Genomic DNA, 26,699 nt, shown 5'->3' on the forward strand with positions numbered 1-26,699 from the left:
TGGGACCTGCATTCCATCCATACAGCAGTAATATCACATCCGCTGAAATTAGAGAGAAATGTTAGTTTAAGACTCTTCTTAGCAACTACACAGGTTCTTACCTTGTCCCCGTTGGGTGTTGCGAAGGTGGTGTAGTTGCTATCGCTTAATCCAGCAACCTTGTCAACTTCGGATTTCTTGGGGGCTAGAAGAAGTTCAGTAGCAGCCGCTTTGCAGTGATGCAGATTAATCTGCATTATTCGAAGCGGCTGCTGCTTCCGTTCCTCTACTACTTTCGTCCTAGGCTGAATCTGATCCATCCTAGACCAAATGTAGTTTGATGGCAACACATCCATTTTCCGGATTGTGGCTGACCAGATTCCATGTGCTGGTCCGAACATTGGGGTTTTGTCTGCTGAGTATAGTCAGTATGCGTGCGGGATCCACAGGTGGAGGTGGCACCTAACTTCCCTCTATCGTAGAAGTGAGGAAATCCAGAGATTCCCTCTTTTTACAACAGATGACCCTAATGCCTCTGTATGGAGCGGCACTGCCAAATTGGGTGTGCTTTGGAGGTTCCCCTTCGCCTGAGAACACGATGTCACGCAGACGAGTTCCGATAATAAGCCATCGATCCTCTCTGATTATCCAATCAGGGTCAGATCTATCGATGACCGCTCCTCGCAACACGTCTGGCACCATCGGTCTGCTCGTTCTTTTTCCCCTGCTGTTGCTCTTAAGATGAGAGCCGGAAGATTCCCTGTGGCCCAAGTTAGCTTGTGAGGCTGAACTGGCTGCGGCATGTTTCCTGTTCCCAGTCTTAGGACAACCGCCTGGGAAGGTATGAATTTTGGGTTGTTGACCTGGAGTGGGTCTCTTAGCACTGGGGAGTGGCTCCTCCATTGGCCTATCTCTCTTCACCGCACTTTTTGGTGGATTTGGTAGGTGATCCCCCAGGTGCGGAGGCCGCTGTTCGGTCGGACTTCCCAGATTTCGAGCTCTTATGTTTCGTCCCATTCGACTTGACTGCCTTCTCCTTTGAGGTTTGTCATGTCTGTGTGGCGGGACATCCCTTTGAAGAAAGCTTTGAGGTCGAAGGAGGCGAATCATTTAATGGTTTTCGGTTTGGCCCTTGGGGGCTGTGGGAGTCGATGTAGACATTGACCTAAACTCTTCATTAGCCGTTAAGAGAGAACGCTTACTGATATCAGGTAAGTGAGGGTGAGATCTTTCGATTTTTCTCACTACCCTGAGATTAATCTTAATCAGCTTACATTCACTCAACGTTATAGATGGGGGTTCCCTGTCAATGTACTTCCTGAGAAAGTGCATTGCTCTGTGGTACGCCCTCCTCTTTTTGGTCCATTGACTTGCAGAGCTGTCTGAGGTGGTGGCAGCTTTTTCGGCCGTTATTTTGGCCGTAGTTCCTTCCTCAACAACAGCAAGTCCTTGTGTGCCAGCAACATCGGCTGCGGCCCATGGCTGGGTTGCTGGTGCATCGGTTGGTCCAGAGTTCATACAGGTGGCAGTGTGCGCTTACTGAGAGCAAATGAGCGTAAATAATGCATTGAAATTTATTCTCAATTGCTCTCAGTAAACACACACTCCCTGTCGCTGGAGCAAATATTTGCCTAGTGTGACCCTAGCTTTAGGCATTGCAGTGTTGTCATCAATCGGATTTGTTTTAATTGTTTTTTGTTTACATTTTTGTTCTCTGCGTCATAGATTTAATGGGGGAAGTGAGGTTCACCATGGCATAGCCCTCCTGTACCATGGCAAGGACTTGACAACTAAGTCATAACTGCGTTGAGGTATCAACGAGGCTCCGTTCTAATACAGTTGGTACACCCCGGCGATAGGGGGTCTCTAATAAGTAGGAGACCGCTACTTGGATATGGTTTTGCAGTACCCCTTGCTGCCCACCATGACCGAAAAACTACCCATTGCTCAGCTCAAACATGGCATCCGAAAAGTGCACAATACCACCACAGTCCTCAAAGATTTCGCCAACAATATTGCAAAAGTTTTAAACCAGACAAGGCCTGCCGCAAGAACACTTGTTATCCTGAGTCGAGATTTGCGCGTGTCACAATCGTGACACTCTTTCCTCAGCACAAGTCACGGAAGTTTTCATTTTAAAATAAAAACTTTTCCAACAAACATTCCTTAAACAGTCCGATTCAATAGTTAGCTAAATATGGATTTATTTCCAGGTCCAAACGGTGTGTCTAACGACACTACTTGCCGAGGTGAGTTTTTCATGGCTGAATTTACACGAAAAATGCCGCCGCCTACGTTACCCTAAAGGGTTTTTTCATTTAATAGGGATTATCCATACAAAAAAAGGAGCCATAAACACCTCTTTTGTCTAGAAATAGTGTTTAGACAAAATCTTTTGATTTTCATTTTTAGATTCTCACATTTCAATAGAATTTTTGGTTAAGCAAATCACCCAACCAATCTTGGATTCATCACGGGGTCTGTGGGCAGTGAAACAAATAACAAAAATACAATTGGATTATCGTCAAATTTCCAAACGTCACATGTGAGCGCTATAATAGTGCGACACATAACCCTTGGTGACAACCTCGACCTTCTTGTCATCCAATGTCCGCATGAAAATCCCCACCAATGTCGTCTAATACAGAGTTTCCTGACGACGACGACGGCTCTAGACATTTGTGGAACCTTAAACTTGGAATTGTCCATTGTGTGCTGCTCGTTTTTTGTTTTTGTGGTCATTTACCACATTCTACAAAAACGCGGAAAATCATTGACTTTTTTCTTGCGCTGCTCTGCCGTCATCATCGGTGGTTGGTAGGCAGTCAGATAGATAGGAAGGTAGGAAGCCCTATAGGTTCTTTGGTTTCGAAAGCGAACGAATAAGATTGGCTGATTGACCTTTCTGGGGGATAGGAAATAGCTTCCGAGGGTAACTAAAGAAAGAATATTGTTTAAAAATCTATGAACAAAACAATTACTAAATATTTTAAAATAAATGGACATTTACAGTGGATTCGGGATAATTGAAAAATTGTAAATTGGACATAAAAGGAATAAGAAGAAGGTTTGGAGAGTTTTTAGAAAAAATATTACAAAATTATATCTAAGGAACGGGGATTTTGGTATAAATATATATTTTGTAATTAATAATAATGAATTTCTGGTGTTCATTTTTTTAAATGTAAAATTAAGTGTTTTATAAAGGCAAAAATGTCAAATAAAAAATATTTTTTTTTTTTTGAAAATTTTGCCTATTAGCGCGAAAATCATTTTTAATATTAATTTTAATTAATTTCTCTTTGGAGTCGAGCTTAATGACCACTTGCAAAAATCATCGGTCATTAAGCTCGACTCCAACGGGAAATTAATATATATATTTCTGTTAAAAATGTTTTAAAAAATATTTTTCTTAAATTTTTTTTAAAAAATATTCTTATTTCATTATAATAGAAAAAAATTAACTTCAATTCTTCCATGCACTTGTAAAATACTTAATATGTCCAAAAAAATTGCATTTATCTTGCACCCACTGTATCTGGACTCTCAAAAAAACGAAACACCCACCCCCGAACAGTCTGGAAATTGTCCAGTGGCGTTTTTTATTTTTATTCTGTCAGAGGGTCATTCTAGAATCATTGGACGAAGCGGAATAGAAATAATGCCGTTTTGTTCATCAAATTTGTTACCTCAAATATCCGAATAGTTTCAAAACAAACATCAGTCAAAATCGTTGTCTCTCCACGTTAAGCGGCGTGATTTATTGTGTGACCGACAGAAACCTTATAATTTTCATTGAAAATATAACACTGTCTTTAAAAAAAAAAAAAACATAACTCTAAAGAAAAAAAGGTGAACATAATTTGAAAAAAAAAATATTTTTAAAAAAGAAGTATTTTATAAAAATTAAAATAATAGTACAAACAAAAAAAAATAATGCAATTTTCAAAAGACTGTCGAACTCTAGAATAACTTCATTTGTTAGAAAATAATATTTCAAATTTTTGAAATAAAAAGGACTGTGGACTTTTTGAGTTGTTGTGGCTAATGGTGTTAAAATTTTTTTTTAGTGTTAAAAATGAACAGAAAGGAAAGGTTTTGACCTAATTAAATTAACAAATCCATTTAAGAACTGTAATATATTGGAAAATTTAAATTGTTGAAATTGATATTCATAACGCCAACAAGCACAAAATTTGAATAAAGGATATTAAATAAAAATAAATATTAAATAAGGATATTAATCTTCCGAAATTGCTACAAGGAAACACATAGTGTAGACCTTTAACGAACATTTTCAGTAACATTAAGGTTTGATTTATTGATCCTTATTTTAAGAAACGGAATTTTCAGCACAGAATGTTGAATACAACCATTTTCGGTTAGAAAATGTGCTTGTGGCTGGAATTGACTCCATCAGTTGTGGACCCCAAAACGTGCCTATGAATATTTGTAACGAAAATTACCGAACTTTGTTGTTGTTGTAACAGTGTTTATTATTATGTTTGTATGTTCGTTCTTCTGTTCAATCTGGCTCTGGGTTTATATCCAGTTACAGGAAAGTGACTGCTTCGATGGGATGTAACCACAGATCCACTAGAGTCAGATGAGTAGGTCTGGCGGGGCAGTTGAAAAGGTGTTTTGTGTCGTGCGGGTCCATGCCGCATACTGGGCAGATGTTTTGCACGGCGCGGTCGAATTCCGCCCAATAAGAATTTAGGCGACTACAAGATCCCGAGCGTAGTTGAGCTAAAACTACTCTGGTTTATCGTGGCAGCTGACGCTCCTCAGCTGCCATAGATGGGGGATGTACTCGGAGGACTTTATTCACACTATATTTGCTTATGGCTTCAGCAACTGCATCCGTGTGAATACTATTTCAATTGAACGATCCGGATCACTATCCTCGTTCAAAGACGAATGAGTAACATCATAAAAACCAACGTGTGAAATTAAGTATACGCAGTTTTGTCAAAGAAATTACCGGTGTCCATTGAACGAGATAGTGATCCGGATCGTTCAATTGAACGAGATTGTCCAACACTAATTTAAACCTGCTAGATATGCCTGTTGATCTAGGGTTCTCTCCTACATTATTGGACCTCCCTATCTAGAGCAGGAATATCCTTCCTGATATACCCGGGCCTAGCCAGCAGATGATGATTGTTCCTACTTTTCAGTTTGTCGCAGATAGCTGTGGCGTGCGCGCACGACTTGAAAGTAGTGTCGAATGTGACCCCTAAAATTTTGGGGCAGTTTGTGGTCGGAATTCTGCTACCGTCGACCACGACATTCAATTCTCTTCCAAACTGCGCCGTCCATGTGGTGAACATAGAGGCTGTAGATTTTGTGGCGGAAATCTGCATATTCCTCGCATAGAAAAAGGTGATAAGATCGGTTAAATAGGAGTTCAGCCTCTCACAGATGTCATCAGGAAAGGTACCTGACGTCAGAATCGTGCAATCATCCGCATACGTTACGATCTCGATGCCGTCTAGAGGGGGCGGAATGCAAGAGAGGTAGAGGTAAAAACAGTTCCGGAGATATCACCCCACCTTGGGGAACTCCCTGTTTCACTCTGCGGGGTTGGGACTTATTGTTCCTGAATTTCACGTACACATGTAGTTGACTATCCAACGTTTAAAACTTGGCCGGAGGGTTGTCTGCTCAATGTCCTGGTGATCTTTGCCCTGGTGATCTTTGAGAAAATATTCTTTAAAAATTTACGATTATTACCCTGATGGTCCCTGAGAAAATATTTTTTGACAAAACCACGATTATTGCCTTGGGGGTCCTTGAGAAAATAATCTCTAACAAGTAAAAAAGTGTCAGTCGGCTTTGCCGACAGATATATACCCTCAGCCAATGTGAAGTGAAACTTTCACCTACGGACAGATCGAATGTATTTAAGGTCTCTTCAGAATTTGCTGGCCTTTTTGGGCATTTGAACTTGCCGAACTTGAAAATGCGGATTAGGAATTAATGCGGATTAAATGTTGAACCTTTGTGGGGGAGGTACCCTTAGGGCGGACCGATATGGGCCATATTAGGAGATCAAAAGTTTGGACCAAATTGGTTGCCCCATTCAAGTGATATCGTCCTAACATTTTAGTGACATTTTTTAAATATTGGGGAGAAGTACCGCAAGTTGTGGACCGGTATTGCCCCATGAAACTAAGTTTGGATATAATATGACGAAGACCAAATGTTGGACCAAATCGGTTGAGCAGTTCGAGAGTTATCGTGCTCTCCGACAGCCACATATGGCGACATAGGGATTTCGGGCTGATTTCCTAAGAAATATGGACTTGCCCCTGAAAAAACTTTTACCGTCGTAATGGAGGTAGCGAATGCAAATTGCTTCAACAAAAATCAAAGTGATTCGAGAGCAGGTCTTAAAGTGAACTTATCCGAAATTGTGTGTGAGAGGTACCAGAAGGAGTAGACAAATATAGTCCATATTCCAACCTGATTAATATCTGGTAGATATATTAGGATGTGCAAAGTATGGATTACATCGGTCACTCCCTTCAAGAGTTATCGTGTGCACAATTTTTCCGAACATTTTTGAACTTTTGTGGGGAAGGTACCGGAAGGAGTGGACCCATATGGCTTATCTTCGAACTTAAACTACGTTTGGACAAAATATTACGAAGGCCAAATTTCCGTTCGAGAGTTATCTTGCGCTCCAACCACTACACACGGTGTCATAGGGGCTTTTTGCATCTTTCAGGCTATTTTCTCAGGAAGTATAGACTTGCCCAAGATGCAACATGTACCGTCGTAGGGGGGGCACTGAATACAAGTTGTTGCAACAAAAATCAAAGCGATTCGAGAGCAGGTCCTAATCTGAACTTATCCGAAATTTTGTGTGGGAGGTACTCGAAGGAGTGGACCGATTGAGACCATATTCGAACCTCATCTAAGTCTAGTAGAAATTTCAATATGTGCAAAGTATGGATCAAATCGGTTACTTCCTCCAAGAGTTATCGTGCGCACAAATTTTCCGAACATTTTCGAACTTTTGTGGGGGAGGTACCGAAAGGAGTGGACCGAAGTAGATCATCTTCGAACTTAAACTAAGTTTGAACAAAATATTACGAAAGCCAAAATTTGAACCGAATCGGTTCATCCGTTCGAGAGTTATCGTGCGCTCCAGCCAGCAGAACAGACAGACGGACGGACATGGCTAGATCGACTCCAAATTGTCTGAAACACATTTCGTCCAAACATACTTGGGGTCCAAAACCATTATTTCGATGAGGCACATTTTCATCGTATCAAACTGTATATACCCTCCTTAGCCTAAAGGCTGAGGGTATAAAAATCGACGATTATTGTCCTGATGGTCTCTGGGAAAATATTCTTTTAAAATCCACGATTATCGCCTTGATGGTCCCTGAGAAAATATTCTTTAAAAATCGACGTTTATTGCCCTGATGGTCCCTGAAAAAATATTCTTTAAAAATCAAAGATTATTGCCCTGATGGCCTCTGAGAAAATATTCTTTAAAAATCCAAGATTATTGCCCTGATGGTTCCTGCGAAAATATTCTGTAAAAATCCACTATTAATGCCTTGATGATCCCTGAGAAAATATTCTTTAAAAATCCATGATTATTTCCCTAATGGCCTTTAAGAAAATATTCTTAGAAATCCACTATTATTGCCCTGATAGTCCCTGAAAACATATTCTTTAAAAATCCACGATTATTACCATAAGGATCCCTGAGAAAATATTCGTTAAAAATCCACGATTATTGCCCTGATAATCTTTGAGAAAATATTCTTTAAAAATCCACGATTATTGCCCTGATGATCTTTGAGAAAATATTCTTTAAAATCCACGATTTTTGCTTTAAGGGTCTTTGAGAAAATATTCCTTAAAAATCCACGATTGTTGCCCTGATGGGTAAAAAATCAAGAATTTTGCTCTGATGGTCCCTTAGAAAATATTCTTTAAATATCCATGATTATTGCCCTGATGATCCCTCAGAAAATATTCCTTAAAAATCCACGATTATTGCCCTGATGGTCCTTGAGAAAATATTCTTTAAAAATCCATGATTATTGCCCAGATAGTCCTTCAGAAAATATTCTCTAAAAATCCACGATTATTGCCCTGATGGTCCCTGAGAAAATATTCCTTAAAAATCCACGATTATTGCCCTGATGGTCCCTGAGAAAATATTCTTTAATAATCCTCGATTATTGTCTGAAGGTCCCTGAGAAAATATAAATAATCTTTAAAAATACACGATTATTGCCTTGATGGTCCATGAGAAAATATTTTTTAAAAATCCACGATTATTGCCCAGATGGTCCCTGAGAAAATATTCTTAGAAATCCACTATTATTGCCCTGGTCGTTCCTGACAAAATATTCTTTAAAAATCCACGATTATTGCCTTGATGGTCCCTGAGAAAATATTCTTTAAATATCCACGATTATTGCCTTGAAGGTACCTGAGAAAATATTCTTTAAAAATCCACGATTATTGCCTTGAGGGTCCCTGAGAAAATATTCTTTAAAAATCCACGGTTATTACCCTGAAGATCCTGGAGAAAATATTCTTTAAAAATCCACGGTTATTACCCTGAAGATCCTGGAGAAAATATTCTTCAAAAATCCAAGATTATTGCCCTGATTGTCTTTGAGAAAATATTCTTTAAAAATCGACGATTATTGCTCTGATCGTCCAGAGAAAATATTCTTTAAAAATTCACGATTATTGCCTTGAAGGTCCCTGAGAAAATATTCTTCGAAATCCACTATTATTGCCCTGGTCGTTCCTGCCTTGATGGTCCCTGAAGGTACCTGAGAAAATATTCTTTAAAAATCCACGATTATTGCCTTGAGGGTCCCTGAGAAAATATTCTTTAAAAATCCACGGTTATTACCCTGAAGATCCTGGAGAAAATATTCTTTAAAAATCCACGGTTATTACTCTGAAGATCCTGGAGAAAATATTCTTCACAAATCCAAGATTATTGCCCTGATGGTCTTTGAGAAAATATTCTTTAAAAATCGACGATTATTGCTCTGATCGTCCAGAGAAAATATTCTTTAAAAATCCACGATTATTGCCTTGATGGTCCCTGAGAAAAAATTCTTTAAAAATCCACGGTTATTACCCTCAAGATCCTGGAGAAAATATTCATCAAAAATCCACGATTATTGCCCAGATGGTCTTTGAGAAAATATTCTTTAAAAATCGACGATTATTGCTCTGATCGTCCAGAGAAAATATTCTTTAAAAATCCACGATTATTGCCTTGATGGCCTCTGAGAAAATATTCCTTTAAAATCCACGATTATTGCCCTGATGGTCCCTGCGAAAATATTCTTTAAAAATCCACGATTATTGACCTAATGGTCCTTGAGAAAATATTCTTTAAAAATTCACGATTATTGCCCTGATGGTCCCTGAGAAAATATTCTTTAAAAATCCATGATTATTGCCCTGATGGATCTTGATTATTGCCCTGATGGTCCCTAAGGAAATATTTGTTAAAAATCCACGATTTTTGCCTTAGTGGTCTTTGAGAAAATATTCTTTAAAAATCCATAATTATTTTCCTGATGGTCTTTAAGAAAATATTCTTAGAAATCCACGATTATCGCCCTGATGGTATTTGAGAAAATATTCCTTAAAAATCCACGATTGTTGCCCTGACGGTGTTTAAGAAAATATTCCTTAAAAATTCACGTTTGTTGCCCTGATGGTCCCTGAGAAAATATTCTTAGAAATCCACGATGCCCTGATGGTCTTTCAGAAAATATTCCTTAAAAATCCACGATTGTTGTCCTGATGGTGTTTGAGAAAATATTCTTTAAAAATCCACGAGTATTGTCCTGATGGTCCCAAAGAAAATATTCTTTAAAAATCCACGATTATTGCCGTGATGGTTCCTGAGCAAATATTCTTTAAAAATCCACGATAAATGCCCTGACGGTCCCTGAAAAAATATTCGTTAAAAATCCACTATTATTTCCCTGATGGTTTTTGAGAAAATATTCTTAAAAAGCCACGATTATTGCCCTGATGGTCCCTCAGAAAATATTCTTAGAAATCCACGATGATTGTCCTGATGGCCCCTGAGAAAATACTCTTTAAAAATCCATGATTATTGCCCTGATGGTCCCTCAGAAACTATTCTTTAAAAATCCACGATTATTGATCTGATGGTCCCTGAGCAAATATTCTTTAAAAAATCCACGGTTATTGCCCTGATGGTCCCTGAGAAAATATTCTTTAAAATCCACGATTGTTGCCCTGATGGTCTTTGAGAAAATATTCTTTAAAAATCCACGATTATTGCCCTGACGATCCCTCAGAAAATATGTTTTAAAAATCCACGATTATTGCCCTGATGGTCCCTGAGAAAATATTCTTTAAAAATCCACGATTATTGCCCTGATGGACCTTGAGAAAATATTCTTTTAAAATCCACGATTATTGCCCTGATGGCCTCGGAGAAAATATTCTTTAAAAATCCACGATTATTGCCCTGATGGTCCCTGAGAAAATATTCTTTAAAAATTCACGATTATTGCCCTGATGGTCCCTTAGAAAATATTCTTTAAAAATCCACCATTATTGCCTTGAAGGTCCCTGTGAAAATATTCTTTAAAAATCCACGATTATTGCCCTGATGGTCCCTGAGAAAATATTCTTTAAAAATCCACGATTATTGCCCTGATGGTCCCGAGAAGTAGTAGACTCTTGCAGTTTTGGAAAAGAGCAAATGCTTTTCAGATACTTTTATGTCGAAAAGGTTTTGACACCCTCTATATGAGGAATTTGTCCGTTTTGAATACGATACTATGACGTCATTGATAGTTTGTAATCTTATTGTAATTCAATTATCCCGAAATATGTTATTTTCTGCATAAGGGTTGTGTTGCAAAAAGAAAAGACAAAATACAAATTGTTTTTGTTGTTGCTTTTGTTCGTTCCTCCAACATGCATTCCGCACTTTTTTTTACAACACTAATGATAATTTGACGATGGATGGATGCATCGAAGGTTTGTTTGTTGTTCAACTCAACTTGGTAGCAGAAGCAGCTTGGCTTGGCTGTTGGCTTGCTTAGCTTTACAAAATGTGGCGTGATTTTGCGATGGCGTTCTTTTCTATTTTTTTTTTTGTTTGCGATTTCAAGCTGCAGCTTTGTTTATGTTTCATAATGGTCACATTTCTGCACGCCAGCCAGCGTGTTTATGTTTGCTTTCTGTTTAATTATATGACAATAATTGAATGATTTTGTTGTTGTTATTGTCTATTTTTGAATGCAAGGGATATCGACTTAGTGGACAAATGTGGAAATAATCTACAGTTTTTCCTGTCCGTGTCTAGTGGTTGGAGCGCACGATAACTCTCGAACGGATTTGCCGATTCGGTCCAAAATTTGGCCTTCGTAATATTTTGTCCAAACGTAGTTTAAGTTCGAAGATAAGCCACATCGGTCCAATACTTTAGGTACCACCCCCTCAAAATTTATATTTGTCTTCTCCTTCTTGAAGCAACTTGCATTCGCTGCCTCCATTACGACGATAAAAGTTTTTTCGGTGGCAAGTCCATACTTCTTGAGAAAACAGCCCGAAAGTTGTAAAAAACCTTTTGGCTCCATATGTAGTGGCTGGAGAGCACCATAAATTTCGAACTGATCAATTAATTTGGTCCAAAATTTGGCGTTCGCCATATTTTGCCCAAACCTAGTTTCAGTTCGAAGATGGGCCACAACTTCCGGTACTTTCCCCAATATTTTAAAAATTTGTCTAAAATGCTATGCACGATATCTCTTAAACGGGGCAAATAATTTGGTCCAAACTCATTTCCTAATATTTTGTCCAAATTTAGTTTAACTTAAAAAATGACCTATACCGGTCCTCTCCTCAGGATACTTCCCCCACAAAAGTTCAACATTTGTGTCCAAGTGCAATTTAGGGTCTGTTCGAAGATCCTTTGGAAATGTGTGCCGAAGCTGTTCGTTGTGGTCCTGTTTAAAGCGATATTATGTTTTCCGTGGTCATGTCCATGCTTCCTGGCATACTGGTCCAAAAGTTATACGATGACCCACTGAAATGATTAGTGGGCGCGATATCTAGCGAAAAGATATGACTCCCATAATAAGAACCACTTCCATAATGGATTACGTTGGTCCATTCCTTCTAAACTAATGTAGTTTTTTTCAATATAACCTATAACTAATTAATTTTATCTTTAATACTAAAACAAACCACCTTCTTCTCTCTCCATTCTCTTTGCAGAAGTATATCAAAGTCAACACAAGAATTGGTTAATAGATTTTAGACTGGTTTTGCAAAAAAGAAATTTCTCCACAGCGTTTTTCCCGAAGAAAAGAAAACAGCAATTGTGTTTCAATGATTCTGTCAAAATTCTAATTGAAGAAGAACAAGAAAACACCCAACAACAACACATCATCACCAACAGATAAAAAACAACCTACATTTAAAACGAACTCTTAGTGGCATTTATATTAACCATTTCCATGTAAAAAACACAACAACAACAACAAAAGAAATCTCCAAGTAACAACACAACTAAACTAAAGAAGGAGTGGAAGAAGGAAGAAAGTGAACGCAACAACAAGTGATTGAGGAACGCAGGACTAACTTCAAAACAAACAGAAAGAAACAGAAAACACCACTACCACCACCACCAAATATCAATCATCATCTACTTTATGCACGACAACAAATCGTGTGGACGATACGAAGCAACGGAGAAATGTTTATTTCAGTTCCAAGATAATTGGAACAACAACAAAAACAAGTGATTCTAAAACAAAATATTGTAAACTAGTTTGCGGCATTTCCTTTTCCGCTGCTGCTGCTCCCTTTTTACTTTCACCAAACTTCTAATTCCCTGCTCTTTGATTTTTCCAATTGACCTGACACACGTCCAATCATTAACCGAAAAGGTGGAATTTGGGTTTCCAACGACGGAATCTTTAGTCTTCTAAGAATCAACTACTGCATCATCCATCATCCATTTATATAAATATTTTACAACAAAATATTATATTTATATATTTGTAAATTATTAGTAAATAATTTTATCAACGTGTGGCGTTTAAGCAGCGTTAGCGGCTTAAAAACATTTAGTTAGCATGGAGTGCTGTTTATCAGAAGAGGCAAAGGAACAGAAGCGTATCAATCAGGAAATTGAACGGCAGTTGCGTCGTGACAAAAGAGATGCGCGAAGAGAATTGAAATTATTGCTATTAGGTGAGTTGTTGTTGAGCATGGTCTTTAACTTTCCAAACAATTTTTGTAACAATTTTAATTCCTTCCCTCAAAATATAGGTACTGGTGAATCCGGTAAATCCACATTCATCAAACAGATGCGTATTATTCACGGCAGCGGTTATTCAGACGATGATAAACGTGGCTATATAAAATTAGTGTTTCAAAATATATTCATGGCCATGCAGTCCATGATAAAAGCCATGGATATGTTAAGTATATCATATGGTGTTGCCGATCATTCGGTATGTAAAATGAAATTTTATTTTTATTTTTTAGTTTATATTTAAATAATTTTTATTGTTATTTTTATTTTTTTATTATAGGAACTTGGCGAACTTGTTATGAGCATTGATTATGAATCAGTAACAACATTTGAAGATCCATATTTGTCAGCCATTAAAACATTATGGGCCGATGCTGGCATTCAAGAATGCTACGATCGACGAAGAGAATATCAATTAACAGATTCAGCTAAATAGTAAGTTTCAATGTGCCAACGAAGATGAGGGCAGTTTTTTGTTTTCATAAAAAAAGTGTTAAATGAAATGAACTTCATAGTCGATATAAACAAATGGTATAAAGTTTCTCTCCTCCAGCACGGTTAAACTGTGTTATGTGTTCTTACCTTTGATAATCATAGGACTCGTATCTGCCTTAATGACAGCCATAGATGATCCATAGGGTGATATTTTAGGTTCTTGACGGTCAAAAAATCGTATATTTCGAAAACTTCATATAATTCTATAAAAAGTAGTTAACATCATAAACCTTAAAACTATTTCTTATGATGGATTAATTCCTTTTTATACCTTCAGCTTTTAGGTTAACTAAGATCTACAAATGATAGTTAATCCTCGATCACATTTCCTTCGATGTTTAGCAGGAACCAAACATACCTTGTATGTCTCATTTTAAGGCTCCCAAGGCTTTTCTACAGTCAAAAAGTAGACTTGAGTGCTTTAAAGACCGCTTGGCTATCGACGTAAATAGTCCCCGGTCCATTGATGTCCCTTAAACCCTAAAGATATGATAAATAAATGTGTCTCATCGAACTAATGTTTTTTTCACACAATGTATGGTTGGAAGAAATCCTATTCAGACCATTTGGGGTCGATTAGCCTTTTCCGTCCGTCTGTCTAGCTTGCATGTGCGGTCGATAACTCTCAAAAGGATCTACCGATTTTGTGCAAACGTTGTTCGCCACAAAGTTGCGCACAATAACTCTTGGAGAAAGTAAACGATTTGATCTGAACTTCACAGATCATAAAATAACTTCCAGACATAGATCAGTTTCAAGTATGGAGTATATCGGAGCACTCCTTCAGGTACCGCCTTATTAGAAGAGTACAAATTTGCAGGGATTAACTCCACACATTCTGAGATAATGACCTAAAAGCTCTAAAAACGCTGCCAACACCAACTAAAATGACAGATGAGCATCCCACGACTGCAGATAGGTTAGGTTAGGTTTGGGGATGTGACTGCTCCACTCGGAGACCTTCCGGTCCATTGTGATCATCCAGTAGAAAAAAGAGGAAAATGCTGTAAAGAAAAGAGGGGATGGAAAAGAGAGGAGAGAGGAAAGAAATAAAAAGAGGAAGTTATAAAAAAGTAAAGAACAAATAAATTACAAGAAAGTTTAAGAGGCTAGGAATATTTTTAGAGAAGGAAAAAGGTTTTATTTTGATGGTAGGCAGAATATTTGAAACATCATTTACGAGTTCAGGTTGGGCTGTCCCAGCCACTTCAGATTTTTGATGATTTTGTAGATCAGAGCAGGTTCCACAGTTGAGTAGAAAGTTAGACACGGTGGAAAGTGAACACCTACTAACCTATGTCGTCTACGAGCCAGGGCTGGACAACTACACAGGAGGTGCTCCAACTCCTCCTCATCCTCACAGAGTCTGCAGTAGTTAGTAACATCCTCATCCCATTTGATGGTAAAGGTCCTGATATAGCAGTGTCCAGTGATGACTCCCGTCGTTACTCTAACAGAGAGTTCGTTCTTTTGACTGACAGAGACGGCCATATGGATCTTGCCACAATGCACCTAGGTTCATTATGCCACAATTCACTGGCTCTTTCGTCAGAGAACGCTTCAATTTTTTGGAAGAAAAGACAAATGGGGGGTTTGATGGAGTCAGCGAAAGCTAGATCTGTAGACTGCGATCCTCGTCTAGCTAATTCATCTGCTCTTTCATTACCCATATGGTCGCGGTGTCCTGGTACCCAACATAGCCGAAAGCCGTTAGTTAGCGTTCCCAAGGCTGATCTACACTTAAGGACGACATCGGATTTGATGTTGCAGGATTTTATGGCTTTAAGAGCCGCTTGACTTTCCACAAAGATAGTCACCGGTTCAAAGATTACTGCATCCAAACTTTTTATCAGTTTCGCTGCCTTCCAAATCGCGAAGATTTCAGCCTGGAAGACACTACAGTTGCTGTGTAGCCTGTAGGTGTACTCAAGAGATAGCCTTTCACAGTAGACGCCAGCCCCGGTACCTTCCTCCATCTTGGAACCGTCTGTATAAAAAGCCACACCGTCCAGAGGGAGGTTACTGCGGTTCCAGTCGTCTCTACTAGGTATAACGACGTCTATATCGTCAAATCTCAGGACTGGTGATATATAGTCGCTCAGTTTCCCACGTTGGTTCACATTTATACATACCTGATTCGTTCAGGATACATCCATGCCCATAGGCTCAACCGCGCCAGAGATCCTGTTCATGCAGCCGTAGGGCACTGCGAGTTGCCTGACACTTAATGCTGAGACTCAGTGGTTTTAAGTTCAGCATTGCGTTCAGAGCAGCCTGTGGTGTGCTTCTGGTGGCTGCACCATCCTGAGCGCAGTTGAGCCAAAACTACTCTGGTTTGTCGTGGCAGCTGACGCTCCTCAGCTGCGACAGATGGGGATGTTCTCCGAGGACCGCATTCACACGATAGTTGTTTATGGCATCTACGACTGCATCCGTGTGAATGCTATTTAAACCTGCTTGATTGGCTTGTTGATCTAGTGGTTCTGTAAAGTTATACCTTTCTTCCTAGATCATGAAGATCCCCAAGGGTCTTTGCTACGGGCGACAAAAGCGAAATCGGGTTGTTCGGTTCATATTTGCTGGCATCCATACCGGGACCACCCTGCCAATTTTCCAGACTTCGGGAACGATATGGTTGGCTTGATTCCCGGCACATCCAGCTGTTTCAGCATTACCATGGAGATTCCATCTGGGCCCAACGCTTTGCATGATTTAGCCGTCCTATTGACATCCGCCAGCCACTGTATTGCATGTGGTCTGAGGCCCCAACTTTTATCTATGTACGCCGTTCTTACAGGGATAAAGTGCAATTAAACCCATCCCCTCATGGTGCGCTCTTCAGTGTTCCGTTTCCATCTTAACCAATGGTCAAGGACCAAAACAGCATTTATTGGCTTTGCTTTTTCCATATTTTCATATCGATTATGAAGTTCATTTTTTTTCTGCCCTTAATCAACTTATTCTCAGACGGACAATTTATCAACCAACATGATCATCATGATAGCCAAAGTGAAATAGCAAATTATTATAAACGCTAAAAATCATAAAATAATTTTAAAAACATTATCTCCCTAATCTCCTCCCCAGTTATCTAATGGATCTTGATCGCGTGGCTCAACCTGATTATTTACCAACTGTACAGGATATTCTACGTGTTCGTGTACCAACAACGGGGATTATTGAATATCCCTTTGATTTAGAAGAAATACGATTTAGGTACGGTAGAATAAATTCTTCAATCGAATTTCTTCTTATGGTGCATGGTGTCTTTCTCTGTGACAATGCATGTTGTTGTTGTTTTCTAACCTTTTCTTTTTTTACTAACAATTTTCTTGTTTTTGTCTATAATAATATTCAAATATTATATATGTAAAACTAAAACTTGCATGTTGGTGATGGTTATGTTTAAAACATTTTGATTTATATTAACATACATATACCATGTAAATAAAGAACTTTTTTTTAATTTATTTCTTTTGAAATATTTTGTTTGTATATAAATTTATGATACAACTTATACTGATTTAAAAATCCTGCAAATATTAAACATTTTCTGTTCTATTTTGCATTATCCTTTATTGGAATATTAAATAGATTTTCAATCGGTTTTATAAGAAATTAAACATTTAGGATATCAAAAGGACTAACACTCCGTATAGCGGTGTTCGTACACGGAATGCAGAACTCAGTTTATGGAGTCATCACTACAATTTCATACATGGAATTCAGAAGTCAGTTTATGGAGTCATCCCTACAATTTGAATGACCAAACTTTAATGATTCAGTCCTTCTATTCACTACTATTTCCATTCCCAAATCATATGTTATTTGGACTGGTCATTGCGATACAAGGTTGAGCAATTCATTATGACATATTCCAAATAGCCAATCTCTGCAAACTCTATTTTTACGATTGACCCATTTTTTTCAATCATAATTTGTTCCTTCACCTTCATTGGACTTAAGACTGACAAGATTTCACTTTTATTGTCCATTTCAACATTAATATTTCCATTTTAATACAAATCCTTAGTTATATAAGTGATATACCACGTATTGAACAGCCTGACTATTTACCAACTGAACAAGATATTTTACGTGCTCGTGTACCGACAACGGGTATATTGGAGTATCCATTCGATTTGGATGGTATTGTATTTAGGTAAAAAAAAACAAATAACTTTTGAAAAATCATCTTAAAATTAATTATTTGTAAAGGCTAAAAGTAAACTATTGAAAGCAGTAGAATCAATGAAGGGTCTAAAGTACTTTTTCCCAAGAAATATATGATGCTAAGATTTAATATTAATGTTTTATTTATGACTTTAAAATATATTTATTTTAACATGTAACTAACTTTTTTTGTAAGCACGTAATTAAATTATCCTTATTGCTTTTGTATGTTGTTGTATATGTACATTGTAGTTGCAGTACTTTTTGTTAGTATTGTATTTCTTTTCCAAATTGTATTTTATTGTAAAATGTGTCATTAATATTTTCTCCACATTCTCTTTTTCTTTGTTGTTGTCATATTTCTCTCTGACATCACAGAATGGTAGACGTAGGCGGTCAGCGTTCCGAGAGAAGAAAATGGATTCATTGTTTTGAAAATGTAACATCAATCATATTTTTAGTGGCCCTTTCGGAATATGATCAAATTTTATTCGAATCTGATAATGAGGTAAGTTGTTTGTTTTCTTCTCTTATCCTTATTGTTGAAAAAATATTAATAATCCTCCTTTGTGTTTTTTCTCTTAATTCTAGAATCGTATGGAAGAATCAAAAGCTTTATTTAGAACTATTATTACGTATCCTTGGTTCCAGAATTCATCAGTAATTCTTTTCTTAAATAAGAAAGACTTGTTAGAAGAAAAAATTATGTATTCGCATTTGGTAGATTATTTTCCTGAATATGATGGTAAGTTTTGAAAATGAACACACATGCACATACATACATATACATATATTATGAAATGTGGTGTTTGATATGTCGAGGATATATAGAAAATGCAATTTTGAATATGAAAATGAAATGCACTGTGCTAAGAGTAATGACTCAATATCGACATAAACTATTATGGCTAAAGACGTGTCTCATCGAAACTGTGGTTTAAAAACTCATACATGTTAAGAACAAATTTGGTTCAAGCTCTTTAGAATTGATCTAGATACATATGTCCATCCACCTTTTTCTCTGAATGGCTGCTGCTTCTCACGATTCATTCTAAACTTTGTATTCAGGTTCAAAGATGGACTATATCCAGTGGGTAACTCCATCAAGTTCCCTTAAATATAGTTTAAGGTCTGTTCCAGGATCGTTTTGAAATTGTTAAGAGAAGTTGACCCTTGTGATTCTGATTAAACCGATAACCGTTCGGAGATAATGGCCCGAAAGTTCTGTAAAACTTATAAAATTTATGATGTGCACGTCAACCCCGGCCCAAACCTTGCACATCTTAATATTTCTCCCATTGGTACACTCGTTCCGGTATCTCCCCCGAGAGAAGTAAACGAAGTAGTTTTTATTTGGATTTAGTCATATTTTTCCTAAACTTATATCACTTTCAAATATGGACTACGTAGGTTCTCCTAATAGTAGATAGTTCTGGCAAGCTCGGACGTTTATATTAGCTATCAAATGAGACCGCTAGTACTTTAGGATAATTAGTCGTACTTTGTAATTTCGATAGCTACATATTCACAATCAATATGGAGACCAACAAGTCTTGTTTATGGGTGGCCAAAGTAAGATAAGTCCGTATAATTGACATTTGCTGTCATCCTTGTCAGTAAAGGTGAATAGTACAGACCAATTTCGCTTTTATCGCTCGTAGCACTTTAGGTTTTAGTCCTCCGCAGCGTCAGAAATAGCTAAACAGTTGCCGATGCTCACCACCTTCACACATATTAGGCGAGGACTCAACCAAAAAACAAGTCGGGCGATAGGACCCTGTTGGTGTCATTCGAATTATGAAAAGATTTTGATACTGACATGCACTCTAAACTGTTTGAGAACATTGAGCAGACCAGCCTTCGGGCAATTTTAAAACGCTGAAAAATAAATTGTATTGGTGGACGCCAGTCCCAAGTGGAATTCGGGAACAAGAATTCCAAGCCAAGTTCCCCAAGGTGGACGCGGTGACATCGTCGGAACTGTTTAACCTCTAGCTTTCATGCATTCCAACCCGGTTCAGACGGCACTGAGATCGTTGCGTATGTTGATGTTTGTACCATCTTGGTGTCATGTACCTTCCCAGATGTCATTTGTGAAAGTCTGAAATCCTTGTTTTAACGATCTTACCATCTTTTTCCATGCAAGAAATATGCAAATATCCGCCACTAAGTCTACGGCCACTCTGTTTACCACAATGACTGTGGGGATGAGCACAGAGTTGAATGCCCTGGGACAACAGAATTTCGACCACTAACTTCCCCAATATTTTCACGTCATCCGCTCATGCAACAGTTATCGCGCACAAACTGAGATGTCGGAACAATGTCCTCAAGTCCCTGGTACATAGAAACCTCGTTGACCACATATAACACGATAGGTCGGTCTATGATAATATACGCAACGCGAAGGGGGGAAATAGTCAAACCTGTCAAAATGCCGCCCTAAGAACTGCAGTAGGGTGCCTCCTGATGTCATCTGTGGACCAGTAATCAGTGATCTTAATGAGGATTCGAAGATTCTTCCAGTACGGCAATACAATGCCATGCTCTCGTTGCAATACTTGTTCCTCGGGTGTTACCTTAAGAGTCATCCAATGCCTGTATGTTGGATAGGCCTCCTCTCACTCAGTCATGTTAGGAGGGAGCTTCATGATTTAGAGAGAGAGAGGTCAACGATATAAGAGATTACCCCTAAATCAGCAAGCTTGTCAAGCATGTTTAAATAGCATTCAGACAGGTGCAGAGCTCCGATTCACTCGCGAGTGAAAATTTGGGGGGAGGTGGTAATTTTTTTTTTTTGTGTGCAATATTTTTGGTGGTTGTGAGGCAAGTTTTGGGGTGGGATAAGTTTTTGTTTGGTGTTGGGGAGGGGGGCAAGTTTCTCCCCTCAACTTGCTCGAAATCGAGAAGAGTTTCACTCGCGAGTGGAATTCGAGCGAGTATTCGGAGCTCTTCACAGGTGCAGTCGGTGATGCCATAAACAACAATCGTGTGAATGCGGTCCTCGGAGAACATCCCCATCTACAGCAGCTGAGAAGCGTCAGCTGCCACGACAAACCAGAGTATTTTTGGCTGAACTAGGCTCGGGATGGTGCAGCCGTCTAAATTCCTATAGGGCAAGAATTGATGACAACTGTCTCCAGTAGATCTGTGGTTACAACCCCATTGAAGCAGCCACATTCCTAGAACTGGAGATAGAGCAAAAGCCAAAATAAACTGGGAAACGAGCTTACAAAGATATCAAAAACTGTTACAACAACAACAAATCAGAATAGTTTTGACTGAAACTTCGCTCGGGATGGTTGGCTATGCAGCCGTCAAGGACCGTGCAAAATATCTGCTCAGCATGCTACACATGCCCGCACGACAGACACAATGCCCCTTTTGAACTGCCCTGCTAAACCTACTCAACTAACTCCAACAACTTTGTGGTTACAACCCATCGAAGCAGTCACATTCCCTGAACTGGAGATAGGCCCAAAGCCAAATTAAGCAGAAAAAGGAACTTACAAACACATCATATACTGTTACAACAACAAGAACTTCCGCACAAAGGTTCAACTATACATCACACTGTGTACACCATTCACCACCAGAAACCACAACGCAATAGGATGGTCTGTCCTTAGGTTAGGTTTAAGGATGCGCAGCCCTATATTAGATTACCAAGGAACGGTCCTGACCGGTTTTAACATGGCAAAGCCCAGGATTTATCTTGGTCCCTCTTTCATCCCAAGTGGACACTGACCTCCCCGTGGTGTCACCTGGGGAACTGCCTTTAACACCCGTTAAAGGTAGTGAGCTAACATGTGCCGCGCGTTCACCCATAAGAACGTTAAAAACTTGGGTTTGGGCGTCGGGTTAGTAACCCTCCCCTAGAAAAAACAGCCTACTATGAAAAAACGAAAGAAAAGAAAAACAAACCCCTCTAAAGTTGACGAACCCCGCAAACGTTTTAAGGACCATGATCTGCGAATCTGCACCTGGAATGTTCGCACTCTTTATAGAGAAGGTGCAGTCTTCGCATTGGCAGACGTACTTGAAAAGTACAAGACCGATATTACTGCCATACAGGAAATACGATGGATTGGGAAAGGCGTCACAACAACACCTAAAGGTGACGCACTGTATTATAGCTGCCATGACGTAAAGCATGAGTTTGGTTGTGGATTCGTAGTTAGTCGGAGACTAAAACATCTTGTATCCAGCTTCACTCCAGTGAATGAAAGACTTGCTGCTATTCGAATAAAAGCTAAATTCTTCAACATCAGCTTTATTTGCGCTCATGCTCCCACTGAAGAAAAGGACGAACAGACCAAAGATATATTTTACGAGCGCTTAGAAGAAACATATGACCGTTGCCCTGCCCATGACATTAAAATCATTCTAGGCGATTTTAATGCCAAAATTGGAAAGGAGAATATCTTTGGCCCAACAGTCGGGAAATTCAGTCTCCACAGTGAAACATCTGACAATGGTATGAGGCTGATAGACTTTGCAGCTGCAAAAAACATGGTAGTTAGCAGTACCAGATTTAATCATCTCGATATTCATAAGGGCACCTGGCTGTCTCCAGATCAGAAAACAAGAAACCAAATTGATCATGTTGTGATAGATGGAAGACATTCATCGAGCGTGTTGGATGTACGATCGTTCCGAGGCGCAAACATTGATTCGGACCACTACCTTGTTGCAGCAAAGGTACGCACCCGCCTAAACGTAGCAAACAAAGTACGAACAGACACAACACGAAAGTTAGACATCGGTAAGCTGCAATCACAACAGATAGCCACAGCATATTCCACTCAACTAGCCCAATTGCTTAATCAAAGCCCTCCTCATCCCGATAACATATCAGCGCAATGGCAAAGCATTGCCCACTCCATGCAAACAGCCGCAAAATCCATACTTGGATACCAGAGACCTCCACCAAGGAATCCATGGTATGATGAGGAGTGTCGTGCTGCCACCGAAGAGAAAAATGCGGCATATAAGGCTACTTTACAATCCGTAGCAACGCGTAGCGCACGAGAGAGATACAGGGAGAAAAGGAGAGAGGAGAAACGTCTTTTCCGCAGGAAAAAGAGAGAGATGGAAAAGCGGGAGTGTGAAAAAATCGAGATGTACAGGAGCCAGAATGAAGTCCGAAAATTCTACCAAAGAGTCAAGCATCAAACTGATGGCTTTGGTACAGGCACATCCTCCTGTAGAGACCAGCAAGGTAATTTGGTAACTGATACAGATAGTGTACTCAGGATATGGAAAGAACATTTTTCAAATCTGTTGGTATCCAATAGCAGCGAAGACGACGAAGATGCCACAGTCCCAATCCCAGAAGATGGTATTGAATGTATACCGCCCAGCCAAGATGAGGTAAAGACAGTAATAAATCGGCTGAAGAATAATAAGGCAGCAGGGGCCGATGGCTTACCAGCCGAGCTGTTCAAAACCGGAGGCGACACGCTGATAAGGTGTATTCATCAGCTAGTTAGCACCATCTGGCAGGAAGAACGAGTACCCGACGATTGGAACCTGAGTATCCTGTGCCCCGTCCACAAGAAGGGAGATAAGACTGTATGCTCTAACTATAGGGGCATAAGTCTACTCCCTATTGCCTACAAGATCGTGTCAGGGATATTGTGCGAACGACTAAAGCCAATGGTCAACGAGATTATTGGACCATACCAATGCGGCTTTAGACCTGGCAAGTCCACCATTGACCAGATATTTACCCTGCGGCAAATCCTGGAGAAGACCCAAGAGATGCAGATCGACACCTACCACCTATTTGTCGATTATAAAGCAGCCTTCGACAGTCCGCTGCGCTCAAAGGTATTCCAAGCCATGTCTGAATTTGGTATTCCCGCAAAGCTCATCCGGCTTTGTAAAATGACTTTAACTGACACGAGGTCCTCAGTTAAAATAGGAAAGAACCTCTCCGAAGAGTTTGGTACCAAAAGAGGTTTCAGACAAGGAGACAGCCTTTCGTGTGACCTCTTCAACATCCTGCTAGAAAAGGTTATACGAGAGGCAAACGTCAAAAGAAGTGGTACAATATACACCAATAGTCACATGTTACTTGCTTATGCTGATGATATAGACATCATGGGCCGATCAGTAGAAGAAGTAACTGATACCTTTATGAAGGTCGAAGGAGAATCTGCTAAAGTGGGTCTGGCGGTAAACGGTGAGAAGACCAAGTTGATGGTGTCGACGCGCAATGCGTCCATTGAGCTCGGACCGACTGTGGAAGTTGGTTCCTATAATATTGAGGTAGTAAAAGACTTCGTCTACCTCGGCACCTCCGTCAACACAACAAACGACATCAGTTGTGAAATAAAAAGAAGAATTGTATTGGCCAACAGATGCTACTTTGGATTAAGTAAGCAGTTTAAAAACAAAGCCACATCTCAAAAATAACGCTCTACAAAACACTGATACTACCCGTGCTGATGTATGGCTCCGAAGCCTGGGTACTTGCGCAAGCAGACATGGCAGTGCTTGGTGTGTTTGAGAGAAAAATTCTTCGAAAGATCTACGGACCAATCTGCGTTGACGGTGAATATCGACGTCGCATGAACCACGAGCTGTATCTGCTATACAACGACATCAATATTGTTAAACGTATCGAGAAGCAGCGATTGCGTTGGCTAGGCCATATCAAAAGAATGAGCGATGATGAACCCGCTAAAAAGGCGTATGAATACATGCCACATGGCGGTGCACGCAGAATTGGCAGGCCAAGGAATAGATGGCGCAAACAAGTGGATGATGAGATGAAAAGGCGCGGTATTCCAGAGTGCAAAGCAACAAATAGAGAGGAATGGAGATCTCTTCTTAGTTCGGCCTATAGAACAAATGTTCTGTAATGGGCCAGCTAAGTAAGTAAGTAAGACTGCTTCACTCGGAGACCGTTGGTCCATTGTGTTCATCCTGTGTAGGCTATTTAAAGATGATGGAGGTGTGTTGTTGAGATGACTTAAGATGAAGGAGATGATAGAGTGTTGATGCAGCTTGATGAGATGAGGAGATTGACGCCAAGGAATTATCTGGAAAAGTGAAAAGAGTCTCATTATTAGGGGTTGTTAAGGACCTTTGCCAAGCCATGCTAGATGTCTGGCAAAGTTGAGTAGGACGATGGGATCTATGTTAGACAGGAAGGTTAGAGTGTCTATCTCATACCTGCCTAGTGTACGGTATCTTCTTGTTTGCAACATGGGACACCTACAAAGCAGATGTTCGGCAGTCTCTATCTCCTCCGCATCTTCACATAGTCTGCAGTAGTCAATGCCACTGTCGTCCCATTTTGAAGTTAGGGACCTCACTCTGCAGTGACCTGTTATAAGTCCCACCGCGATTTTCATCCCTAACTTATCAAGTGAGAGGAGGGAAGCCGTTCTTCGACTAGAAACCACAGGCCAGATTGCCTTGGATACCCTACAACCAGGTTCCAATAGCCATCTTTGATGTGCTTTCTCATTGAAGATCTCCCGAAATTTGCTGATGTAGTGGCACATCGGTGGCCGGACGGTTTCATCAACTGATACGTCGATAGACCTAGAGGCAGTTCATCTGCTACCTCGTTTCCCATTATGTTGCTATGACCCGGAACCCAACATAGCTTTACGATATAGTGTATATCCTGCAGAGCTCTCCTACAATCAAGAATAGCTCTTGAATTTATGGTCCGTGACTTGAGGGCCGCTTGACTATCGACTTATAATAGTCACCGGTCCTGTAAGACTACCTTCAAGCCATTTCACCAATTCAGCTGCTTTCTTGATAGCAAGAATTTCCGCCTGAAAAACACTACAATTATCGTCAAGCTTATATGAGTTTTTAAATAGTGGATTCTTCTTCCATCTTGCACTCAGCCCATGCGTCTCTGCTTGGGAAGATAACAGTTAAGGAGTCAAACTTGAGTGAGGTAGGCATATAATCGCTTACGCAACCATTGTCACCTAACTCAAGTCGACTATCAACTAGTTTTATGACATTCGAGCGGCGTCAGCGTTGTATGCAAATGTTAGCGCTACGCAGTGGAAGAAGAGTCAAACCTGCCAGAACGCCGCCCCGAGTAGTACAACAGAGTGCCTCCTCATGACACCAGTGGACCACCTTCATGAGGAGGCGAAGGTTTTACCGGTGCGTCAGCACAACAAGATGTTGTCGTTGCAGTACCCGCTTGGATGCTATCGCAGTGAGCATCCCTGTCACGATTTAATGGTCAGTCTTCCCCAACCCAGGCACTTGGAGAGATCTTCATGATCTAGAGAGAGAGGTCCAAGGCATAAAAGAGAACCTCTAGATCAACCAGCCTATCAGGCAGGCTTGGATAGCATTCAGACTGACATAGTTGCGCAGGCAGTACAAAGATACAGTGTGAATGTTGTACTTGGAAACCACCCCTCCATCCATCACAGCAGAAGAACGCCAGCTGCCAAGGTAAACACAAGTGGTTTTAGCCCAGTTGAGATCCGGACGATGCAGCCGCCTCAATTCGTATTGGACCTAAATAGATGTCACGATAACCAACACATGAATTGGGACCACACAACACACTGCGTTTGTTTAGCTGCCCAGCTAATCCCACTCACATGTCTCCTGATTCCTTATGGACGCAACCAGTCCAGGTTGCAGAATTCTTGGGCCTGTATACAGAGAGTAAGGGGTGCAGACTGCCCCTGGTGACCGACTTCCTTACAGAACTCTCTCCAATGTTCGAATTGATTAGTTT

The 26,699-nt window shown here is 39.8% G+C and overlaps 1 protein-coding gene across 21 annotated transcripts in view; it reads left to right on the plus strand.

Moving 5' to 3' along the window:
* Galphaq (G protein alpha q subunit) overlaps positions 1-26,699 on the plus strand; it is a 78,092-nt gene that overhangs the window by 26,510 nt on the left and 24,883 nt on the right. For 12 of the 21 annotated variants that reach the window (XM_073955332.1, XM_073955343.1, XM_073955344.1 and 9 more), the window contains exons 3-8: positions 12,250-13,230; positions 13,309-13,493; positions 13,575-13,729; positions 16,877-17,005; positions 18,341-18,470; positions 18,554-18,707. In XM_073955332.1, the coding sequence (XP_073811433.1) occupies positions 13,113-13,230; positions 13,309-13,493; positions 13,575-13,729; positions 16,877-17,005; positions 18,341-18,470; positions 18,554-18,707 (871 nt within the window). In that variant the 5' untranslated portion in view covers positions 12,250-13,112. Of the gene's footprint in view, positions 1-3,663; positions 3,832-12,249; positions 13,231-13,308; positions 13,494-13,574; positions 13,730-16,876; positions 17,006-17,822; positions 17,952-18,340; positions 18,471-18,553; positions 18,708-26,699 lie in introns of those variants that run through there. The other 9 variants (XM_073955345.1, XM_073955348.1, XM_073955349.1 and 6 more) reach the window with 5 other exon arrangements.

This window comes from Musca autumnalis, unplaced genomic scaffold (genome assembly GCF_047663935.1).
Source record: "Musca autumnalis isolate F117 unplaced genomic scaffold, ASM4766393v1 scaffold_5, whole genome shotgun sequence".
NCBI lineage: Eukaryota > Metazoa > Arthropoda > Insecta > Diptera > Muscidae > Musca > Musca autumnalis.